We start from the raw sequence: 11427 nt of genomic DNA, 5'->3' as shown, positions 1-11427 counted from the left end.
GATCTATTTTTTTCATCGAACTCTCAAAATCTAAGATCGGTCCTGATATGTGATATACCAATACTAAATCTCATATCGATCCTCATATCAAAAAATTTGATATAATATAATACCATAGCAAAACTTTTGATACATCAATAATATCAATATAATTCAGTATATTTAGATATGATATTTTTTTCAATCTTAGTGGTGAGGGTTATTCAAATTAATATGGAACGGTATATAATAAATGATCCTTAGGATCCATGTTGGATGGTAAGATAAATTACTCATCTCCTGAATAGTGAGCTTGTTACATACTTCTCTATCTCATTTACCTACAAAAGTTACCAAATACTTAGTTTAACTAGAATAAGAAATATTTTCGAGATTAAATATTTTGATTTTTGACCAAATATTAATATATTGACCTCTTTGTTGTTGGCCTAAGTATTAGGCGCAGATTTGAGAATTATTATACGGTAATGATACATGATCGTAGGTAATAGGGCCTAACTATTCTAACTTCCCCTTCCATCCAGTCAACTATGCGACCCATCGCCCCCGCTCATTTCGGCGACTGATGTGAGAATAATCATGATGCAAGATTATGTAATCATTAGGCAGTAGGCCTAACTACACCAACTTTGCCTTCCATTTAGTCAACCCGGTCGCTTCCTTCGTTAGCCTTAATCAATATATACTTGCATAGAGAAAGAGGCTAGAAACTGAGTGGGAGATCGAGATGGAAGAGTTCAGCTTCCCGATCATTGTGACAGATCCGTGGCCCCACGAAGGCTCCCGCCCGCCGTTGTTCCGCTCCTTCCCCGCCTCCGCTTGGTTCCACTCCCCGGAGGCGGACCCCGGGCACCTCCTGCGAAGCTTCTCCGAAGGCGGCGCCAACGACGCCGCCACCGCATGGAAGCGAACGCCGAGATCCCCTGTGCTCAGCGACTGCGGAGGTGACGACGACGACGAGAGTGTGCTGGAGTGCGAGGAGAGGATGGACATGCTGTGGGAGGACTTGAACGAGGAGCTCTTTCAGATCGACGACGGCGTGGAGGAGACGGGATCGAGGAGGAGGAGGAGGAGGTCGGTGGGGATGGAGGCGTTCCGTTTGCCTGCCGAGGGAGGCGAACCGATAAGCAAGAAGGCGCACCGCCTGCTGCTGGTGCCGGCGACAATGGAGGAGCCGAGCAACAGGTCATCGCTACGGCGGCGGAAGAAGCCTGGTCTAGTGGCGATGTTGAGGATACTGAAACAACTTTTTATTGCCCAGAAGATCAAACCAAAGCAACAAAAATAAGATTATATATATAAGTTTGTCTACAATTCTATCTTACTACCTCAAACAATACATTATACAATTCTACCACAAGTTTGTCTACGATATACTTACACCACACAAACACTCGTGACGTCGTTAATAAGAAGAAATCATCTCGTCGCTTCTGAGGTTCTTACAAATGATCTTCGCCACCATACCTGAAAAGCCTTGCTCAAATCTGGACATTCATTGCCATGCCTGGCAAAGCAGCGGAACCATTCCTCAAATAAAACCTGCTGCTGCTTCAGCGTCAGTGTAAGAATAACTTGGCCTAGGCTTTCCTCCAGAATCCTCATATCCAGCCCTTTCGAGCAACGTTGTAGCCAGCCGAAATCAAGTAGCATAGGTTTAAACCATGATCGGAGAATGCTGAATCTGATCCCAGCTGGACATTGCAACCTCCTCCTGCCGAGTGCAATGAACACACTTGCTGATATCCGACTGAGTTCGTATCTCACCATGGGTGAAGCTCGCTCATGTAAACTGACTAGTTTCTCTTGGTTGGCCCATAAACTCACAAACTCTTCTGCCATCTCCTTGTCTATCAGAATTTCTAGCAGCCAATTCAGATTTTCAACTTGCCTAGAGACCCTTTCGATCAGAGGCTTGGTTTCTTTCCTGGTTATAGTTTGATCGATAGGAATTGAGTTTAAGGCATCTTCAAAGAGATTCACCAAGGAATCTAAACAGGAAAGGCAAATATCATATAGGTTGTCCTTGTTAAGCCCCACAGAGTCCTTTTGGTAAATTGAGCTCTTTGACAGAATGCTATTCACTAAAGACGTCATCTCCTTTCTTGCACTACTGTTTGTTGCATTTGTGACGGATTGAATCAGCCGTAGTGCAAGATCACCTGAGTAGTTGCAATCTTGTGGATCCAATCGGGATAATACTTCTCGGCGCACTGCCTCATCAAATTTACACCTTGTGAACAACCTCTTCAACTTCTCTTCCTCAGCTTCAGTCCATGGAACAGCCTCAATATAACTGAGACAGAACCTGATACCTCTGTCAAACATAATTGTTGTGCATACCTAAAGAATGAGAAGCAATTAGTTCCAAGCCAAAAAAGCCAAAAAACACAAGACAAACATATAAAACTATCAACCAAAAGTGTGTTGTTGAATATTTAATATGAAAAAATACTAAATTATAATCACATTTCGACATTACCCTACTTTTCAATTTGAAATACTAATGTATTCTTGACACAGATTACCAAATACTATCTAGTATACTAGTATCAAATTGTGAGCTACTTGTCAAACAATTAAATGCTGACAAAAGTTGGAAAGTCTTATGCATCATCATAAATTGAAATGCCAATTTACATTTTACGGTCCTTTAAGAAATCATTCCATAGATGTCTCATCATACTTGGTTGCAAAACCCTAGTTCATGTGCCACTGAACTCATGAAAAATTTCAGACATTTATCACCATTATATAAAATCTGGGAAGGATTGATACAATGCTTCCACTATTAACTAACCGAAATAAATGACAATAGAATATGCCAGTCTATCTCGCGACCACCATGAGAAAGTCCCCAAAACTCACACTACTTTTTTCAATAACTTTGATCAATACAAGAACTTTAGAATCGATAATTCTTGAACAATTCAAGAACCATAAGAAAAGTCCAAATCCATCAATGTAATGGGTGAATAAACATAACTCTACTTAAGTCCCACAATCTTCAAATATGATGTAAAACATAAGTCCACTTCACCCATGATTGACAATGTCTTATGATGTGGATATGTCTTAAGGGTAGAGGAGGAATTAGGAGGGGAAGGAGGGGTAATTTTGTCTTTTCATTATTTAGGCTTTAAGGATGGGGGAAGGCACTATTGCAAGGGGGGCTGCTTGCTTCGGATTTTTTCCTCGCCGCCACGACGAATGCACAGGGGAACGCCGCCTCCGTCACTCACCGGACCGTCGCCTAGGGGTGTCAAAAATGAACCCGACCCGACGACCCAACCCGAGTCGACCCGAAAAAAATCAGGTTCGGGTTGGGCATTTTCGGGTTCGGGTCGGGTTCGGGTTGGAGGGTTGGAGGGTTAAATATTTTCGGGTTGGGTCGGGTCGGGTTCGGGTTGACCCGGGTTGACTTAAATATAGGGTTTTGTGGGGTTTTTTGGGGTTAAATCAAATTTTATTTTAAAAATTTAGATGTTTTTATGTATATTAATATCATGTTTGTATGATAATGATGGAGTATTGAGATAAAAGTGAAGAATTATAGGGAAAATATCCCAAAAAAGTCGTTTTGAATCGGATTTTCGGGTTATATGGGTCGGGTTCGGGTTGATCGGGTTGGTCGGGTTCGGGTTCGGGTTTAGGTGTTTTGGGTTGAAGTCGGGTTCGGGTCGGGTTCGGGTTGGGTTAAAAAAAATAAAAAAAAATCCAACCCGACCCAACCCGACCCGACCCACCCGAATTGACACCCCTACCGTCGCCCCTCGAGGGTCGCCTCGCGCCATCAGACCTCCCTTTTCTCATCTCTCTTTATCTATCTCGATGCCTAGAGCCGCTTTCTTCCTCCTCCATGCCGACATCGCCTAAGCTCGCCACGTCAACAACCCACTGCCTCCTCGTCGCTCGCCCGATTGTCTCTATCGTCGGTCGTCTCCTTTTCTTCTTCTCCTCCTCTTTGCGTAGTCGCCACCACCAGACCACGCCTCTCGTCGCCAGCCGCCACTCCCCTTCTTCTCTTCACACTGCCGGTGCCATTGAACGAACTCGACACAGCCTTCATCATGTAGCCGCCTCCCCTCTCGCCTATATCTAACACCAGCCGCCTCCCATGCCGGTCGCCTCTCCTTCAACGGCCAAGCGCAGCCCTCCCCCGGGTCATGCGTCCGACAGACCCCCACACTGTCGACAACCCGTAGTGCCGCAACCACCTCTCGCCGCACAACGCCGCAGCTTTCATATGGCCTCAGGCACTGCTGCCGTCTCCTCACGGGCACGCCGGCAGTCCACGCATCACCTCTCTTCTCTTGGCACGCTGGCAACCCGTGCATGCACCCCCACTAATAGATCCGACCACTCGACACTCTTGTCTCTCGGAGTCTTAGTTGCTATTCTGTTTCGGCCATCGAGCCATTGTCACAACCCGACCTATGTATCGCTATCATCTCCCGGCCTGCGTGCCGATGTCATATCCCGATCTACGTGTTGATGTTAGGTCCTGGCCTGCATGTCGTCTTCTGGATCCAAGTCGCGAGATCCAGCTCTTCATCCTGCTCAGAGTCATCTACTCTTCCGAGTCACGACAACTCAAGCAGCATCCCAACCAGCTCACTGATCCACCAGAGGGCGCCCCCCTGGGCCAAGGTACGTTACCGTACCCACTCTACATTCATTTCATCATTTTACTATTAGTCTATTCCTTATATATTCGTCGGATCTGCCTCGAGCATCGGGGTACCTGAGACCGGAGCGACCCGATCATTGGCTGCAAGTAGCGTTGACGAGAGGACTTCTAACGACTTGGTCAATATAGAAGTCATCTCAGCATACCCCCCTTTGGGACATCGCGATTCGGTCAACATTCCATCTACCTCACCCGGTGGTCTGTTTGACTCAGTTTCCAGGCAAGATCAAATTTGTCGCCGTCTGTGGTAATCTTCTTCACCTGTTCTGGAATGTGAAGATGGACGATGTCGGAAGGTTCTCTGCCATTATCATAGTTCAGGAGGATCCTGACGAACATATTATCTTCTCCCCTAGCTCCACGGGTATTTGGGAGTCAAGGGATTGACTTGGAGCTTCAGCTAGCCGACAGGTTAGTTTTTCCATTATATTTTTTCCCCGACTCCACGGGTATTCAAAAGTCGAGGGACCGAGACAGATCTTCAGCTGGTTAGCACGGCTCCTCGATCAGGTACGCTACAGGCTCTGCTCCGTTTTTACGATTACAGGATCTGCAACAACTCCCTGATAAGAAAGTAAGAGTCTAGTTCCTTGAATCAGGACTAGGGCCCTAGATCCTTGATCAGACACTAGGGGCAGCTTCCCGATCAGACACTAGGCGCACAACTCCCCGATTAGATACTAAGGACATAGCTCCCAGATCAGACTCGCGGTACAGCTTCCCGATCAGGATCTAGAGGCCTCACTCCTTGATTACAGGTTAGGGAACTTACCCTCCGATCAGGGACTAGGGGCTCAGCTCCCCGATCAGGTGTGCTACAGGCTCTGCACCCTCCACTCATAGGGCTCTGTATCCTCTTATGTTTACGGGCTTTGCACCCTCCACCCATGGTGCTCTGCTTCCTCCTATTGCTACGGGCTTTGCTCCCTCATATTGCTATGGGCTTCACTCCCTTTGATGGTCAGGGCTCAGATTATTCTCTCCCTGACTCCGCGGATGTTTAGGAGTCAAGGGATCGACACTATTTCTCTCCCCGACTTCACGGGCATTTGGGAGTCGAAGGATCAAGTCAGATTCTCAGCCAGTTGACACCACTTCACGATCAGGTATGATAAAGACTTTGCTCCCTCATATTGCTACAGGCTCCGCTTCTATGGACTTCAGGGCTTAATCTCCCTCGTTCGAAGTCGAGCTATCACCACTGGTCTCAGGCCAGAGTATCGCCATCGGTCCCAGACAGGAGTATCGCCAATGATCTCCCGGTCAGCATTCCAGACTCTCGCCCCAGTGCAAGTTATAAGCGAGCATGCTCTTGCAACCAACGACCTCTCGGTCGACTTTCTAGACTCTCGTCCCAGCTCGAGTTATAAGCGAGTATGCTCTCGCGACCAACGATCTCCCGGTCGGCTTTACACACTCTCGCCCAAGTGCGAGTTATAAGTGAGCATGCTCTCACGACCAACGACCTCTCGGTCGGGTTTCAGACTCTCGTCCCAGTGCAAGTTATAAGCGAGCATGGTCTCGCGACCAACAACCTCCTAGTCAGCTTTCCAAACTCTCACCCCAGCGCAACTTATAAGCGAGCCTGCTCTCGCGACCAACAACCTCCCGGTTGGCGTTCCAGACTTTCGCCCAGTAGGAGTTATAAGCGAGTATGCTCTCGTGACCAACGACCTCTTGGTCAGCTTTCTAGACTCTCGCCCAGTGCGAGTTATAAGCGAGCATGCTCTCGTGACCAACGACCTCCCAGTCGGTTTTCCAGACTCTCGCCCTAGCACGAGTTATAAGCGAGCATGCTCTCGCAACCAATGACCTTCCGGTTGGAGTTCCAGACTCTCGCCTCAGTGCGAGTTATAAGCGTGCGCTACCCACACACACATCGACTAGCTGGTTAGGTTTCCTCCCTGGCCGGGTAATCTCCTCACTCGCCGCTTTGCCCGACACTCACCACTCTGTCAGCACTCGTCCCACTCGCCACTAGGCTCACAGGCTTCATGCCTACTCGGCTTATGGGCTTCGTGCCCACTCAGATCTCCGGCTTTGCTCCCTTTTGCATTTGCCTTCGATGGGCTTCATGCTCGCTGGTGCATCAACGTTGTGCTTTTCAATCTCTCGGGATCCGCTCTCCCTTGGCTCAAGGGCTCTGCTCCTGTTCGCCTTAGATCCCACAAGCTCCACGCTCGTTCCATTCACATTCGCTTCCGCTCAGCTCACGGATTTCGCTCTTATTTGTCATCGACCTCTGGGTTCCGCTCTGCATTGTCTCTGTTGCCCACTCGACATTATCTCGATCACCCGTTCGGTATTATTTCAGTCACTCAGTCAACATTTTCGTAGTCGCTCGATCAGTATCGTCTAGTCGTTCACTTGGTCGCTCACTGGTACCACTCGGCAGCTCGTCCAACATTCTCTCGAACGCTTGATCAACATTCTCTCAGATGCCCGATCGACATTCTTTTGGGCGCCCAGTCGGCATTCTCTTAGTCGATCGATCAGTATCGCCCGACCATCCGTTCAACTACTCACTTGTATCGCTTGACATTCTTAAGTCCACTCGCTCGACATTCTCCCAATTGTCCGGTCGGCACTTTCTCGATCATGAGTTTGACACCGCTCGTCTATCGTCTTTCGACTCGCTCGGCATTCTCCCTGTTGCCCGGTCGGCATTTTCTCGATCACGCGCTTGGCTTTGCTCGCCCGTCTTTTCACCTGCTTGGCATTATCTCAGTCGCCCGCTCGGTATTCTTTCGGTCACTCGGTCGACATCTTCAGAGTTGCCCGATTAGTATCGTCCGGTCGTCTACTCGACCACTCGCTTGTATTGCTCGACATTCTCGCGGTCGATCGATCGCGGTTTACTATTGCTCGATCGACATTTTCTTGGTCATACGCTCGACATCGCTCACCTGCCATCTTTCCACCCGCTTGGCGTTCTCCCGATTGCCCAGTTGACATTTTTCGATTGCGTCGACATTTTCTCGATCGCACGCTCGATATCACTTGCCCATTGTCTTTCCACCCACTCGGCGTTCTCTCGAGTGCTCGATAGATATTTCTTCGATCTCCCACTCGGCGCTACTCGGTCTTTTACTTTGTTCCATTTATATGCGCGCTCGGCATTCTTTCGTTCGCTTAGCATCCGTTGGGTACCATTCTGCCGTTCGATCAAACTCTCTCGGTCGGCTTTCCGGACTCTCGCCCGAGAGTAAGTTATAAACGAGCAGGGCTTTTGTGGTCAACGACCTCTCGGTAGGGCATAACGACTAGTCGGTCAGGTTTTCTCCTTGATCTGGTGTTGGTCTCCCTTGTCGCTCTATTCGACACTCGTCGCCTGACCGACACTCCTCTTATTCATCGCTCGCGCCTCACTCGCCGCTCTCCCCGGCACTCATCGTTCGTTTCTCACTCACCGCTCTGCCCGACACTCGTCGCTTGCGTCTCACTCATCACTCTGCCCCGCATTTGCCGCTCGGTTAGCACCTGTTTTTACTTCTTGCTTGGCATTAGCAGAATCGCTTGATTGCTTTGCTCAGCATCGCCCGATTGTCTTCTAGATATCACTCGGTCTCCCTCGCATTTGATCGATCGCTTACTTAGCATACACTCGGCACTATCTCTTACGTCGCTCAGCTCGACATTCCGTACGTCGCTCAGCTTGACATGCCTTTATTCAATTGATTGCCTGCTCGGCAATATTTTTTGTCACTCGCTCAGTATTGTTTCAGTCACTATCGCCACAGCTATTCGTTCGACTCAATTTCGCTTTACATTAGGCTTGGTCTAATTAGTCGGACTTGCGCCTCCTTCGACTAGACTTGAAGGGGATGCTTGTGATATGGATATGTCCTTAGGGCAGAGGAGGAATTAGGAGGGGGAGGAGGGGTAATTTTGTCTTTTCACTGTTTAGGGCGTTAAGGATGGGGGAAGACACTGTTGCAAGGAGGGCAGCCTACTTCGGGTTTTTTCCCTGCCGCCGCGACGAAGGCGCAGGGGAATGTCGCCTACGTCGCTCACCAAACCGTTGCCCCTCGAGGGTCGCCTTGTGCCATCGGACCTCCCTTTTTCTCATCTCTCTTTATCTATCTCGACGCTTGGAGCCGCTTTCTTCCTCCACGCCGACATCACCTGAGCTCGCTAGCACGCCGACATCGTCTGATCTCGCCAGCATGCCGACAGCCCACTGCCCTCCTTGTCGCTCGCCCGACTACCTCTGTCGTCGGCCGTCTCCTTTTCTTCTTCTCTTCCTCTTCGCGCAGCCACCACCACCGGACCAAACCTCTCATCGCGCAACCACCTCCCCTCTTGCCGATCTCTAACGGCCCTTCTCCTCCTCCCCTTTTCCTCCTCATGCTGTCGCTGCCATCAGATGGACTCAACACAGCCTTCATCACGCAACCGCCTCCCCTCTCGCCGATCTCTAACGCCAGCCGCCTCCCACACTAGTCGCCTCTTCTTCAACGGACAAGCGCAACCCCTGTCATGTGTCCAACAGCCCATGCGCTACCTTCGGCAGACCCCCATGCCATCGACAATCCGCAGTGTCGTAGCCACCTCTCGCCGCACAACGCTGCAGCTTCCATGTCAGGCACTGTTGTTGTCTCCTCACGAGCACGTCGACAGTCCACGCATCACCTCTCTTCTCTTGGCACGTTGGCAGCCCGTGCATGCACCCCTACCGTCAGATTCGACCACTAGACACTCTCGTCTCTCGGAGTCTTAGTCGCTATTCTGTTTCGTCCATCGAGCCATTGTCACAGCCCGGCCTGCATGCAGCTATCATATCACGGCCTACGTGCTGATGTCATATCCCGGCTTGCATGTCGATGTCCTATTCCGGCCTGCGTGCCGATGTCATATCCCAGTCTACGTGTTACTGCTAGGTCCCGACCTGCATGTCGTCTTCTGGATCCAAGTCGCGCTCGACTAGGTGCTGTCAAATCCAGCTCTTCATCCTACTCAAAGTTATCTACTCTTCCGAGTCACGACAACTCGAACAGCATCCCGACCAGCTCACCGATCCACCAGAAGGCGTCCCCTAGGTCAGGGTACATTACCTTACCCACTCTACATTCATTTCATCATTTTACTATTAGTATGTTCCTTATATATTCGTTAGATCTTCTTCGAGTATCGGGTACTAGAAACCGGGGCGACCCGGTCGAGGACTGTAGGTAGCGTTGATTAGAGAACTTCTGATGACTTTGCCAACATAGAAGTCATCTCAGCATACCCTCCTCCTCCGAGACATCGCGATTCGATCAACATTCCATCCATCTCACCCGACGGTCCTGACTCAGTTTCCGGGCATGATCATCTTATAAATAGTGTTTAACAACGACAACATTAGGAAACATATTGGGAGATAAGGCAACTATCAAATCCGCATATAAATCTTGATCTAATATGAAAACTCCAGCATTCTGACCTCTAAAATATCAATTGCTCGGGAGACCCCTGCCTTCACGAGCCAACTTGTAGCATCCTTGGCATACATCAGCTCAATTGTCTCCTTAAATGCATCCACATCCTCTATACCAGTAACCTCAATCTTCGTAGACTGAGTATCCGAGACTTCCAGACTAGAGCCCACGATCATAGCTGCAAAAAAAGGGCTGCTTTCGCACAGAACCCTCGAATCCAGCTCCAGAAGAAAGCATTTTTCATCTTTGCCTTTCAAGTAAAGCCTCATGTCAGAAGATTTCTGTCTTACCCAACTCCGAGGGTTTGTATCCATCATATCTGGAACCAAAGGCCGCTCTTTTGGCGGCGGATCTGGAGATTCAGGCTCCGACTCAGCGGCCACCGTGGAGAAAGATGTGGAGTCCGCAATCACCGGAAGGGGGCCAAGGGGGGCTTCGGAGTCAATGGGAGAGACCCTTCCGGGCGAGAGGATGCGGCGAGGGTCAATGATGCCGAGTCCGAGCTTGCTGCTGGGGGAAGGGGAGCTGTGGAAGGAACCCGCGTTGCGAGGTTTGTGTCGGGGCTTCAAGGAGGGGCGCAGGTCGCCACTGGGGGAGGATCGGGACCGCCGGAGGTGTTCGGGACTGCGGGGTGAGGAAGAGAAAGAGCAGCACCATGTCCGGCGGAGGATGGGGCCACGGCGTCCGGCGGAGACTGATCCCTGCTCTCCGCGATCCGCCATTGTTGCAAATGACGAAAGAGACAGTGAAAGAAAGAGCAGTGCTGGGTTAGGGTTTCTTCTGGCGAGCCATGGATTCGGAGAGGCCGCTTCGGCAGCTTTGCAAGCCAACCTTTACCTTTCGCTTTCCACGCTGGGCGGAGAAGAAAGACGTTGAAAAAGAGGAGGAGAACCGATCGGGTCCAAGGTACATTGTAAATGATCGAGTACAAAGTAAATTGTAAATTGTTAGGTTCAAAGAGACTTAGTTTCAGGACACGTGAAGAAAAGTTGCGTCTTGTGCAGAAGGCGACAGCCTTAACACGTGCATGGACAGGACAGCAGAGCAATCATCTGATGACAGAGATGACGATCGAATGAACGGACCGGATCGGAAACTGAGATTGCATGTCATCTCACACTTATCCGGCTCTGTCTTTTTGTATCATCGGACCGGACCGGATGGAGACATTATTGTATTTAAAATTTAGGTTAAAATAATTTAATTAATAAAATTATTATTTTTATTTCAAAATATTATAAATAATATTATATATATAATGGATTTATTTATTATTATTATTTTTAATAGCTTATGATCCTGTCCGAATGCTGAATC

General features: G+C 49.2%; 1 protein-coding gene across 1 annotated transcript; it reads right to left on the bottom strand.

Moving 5' to 3' along the window:
* Positions 1-1265: 1265 nt before the first annotated feature.
* Positions 1266-10994, bottom strand: LOC122008086 (BTB/POZ domain-containing protein At2g13690-like). Its single transcript, XM_042563680.1, has 2 exons — positions 10116-10994; positions 1266-2343 (listed from the first exon to the last, which is right to left on the bottom strand). The coding sequence occupies exons 1-2, from the start codon at positions 10830-10832 to the stop codon at positions 1420-1422; spliced, it is 1641 nt and encodes a 546-aa protein (XP_042419614.1). The 5' UTR covers positions 10833-10994; the 3' UTR covers positions 1266-1419.
* Between the last annotated feature and the right edge of the window lie 433 nt (positions 10995-11427).

This window comes from Zingiber officinale, chromosome 8A (genome assembly GCF_018446385.1).
Source record: "Zingiber officinale cultivar Zhangliang chromosome 8A, Zo_v1.1, whole genome shotgun sequence".
NCBI lineage: Eukaryota > Viridiplantae > Streptophyta > Magnoliopsida > Zingiberales > Zingiberaceae > Zingiber > Zingiber officinale.
The sequence above is the reverse complement of the archived record's forward strand: the minus strand, read 5'-3'. Positions and strand labels throughout refer to the sequence as shown.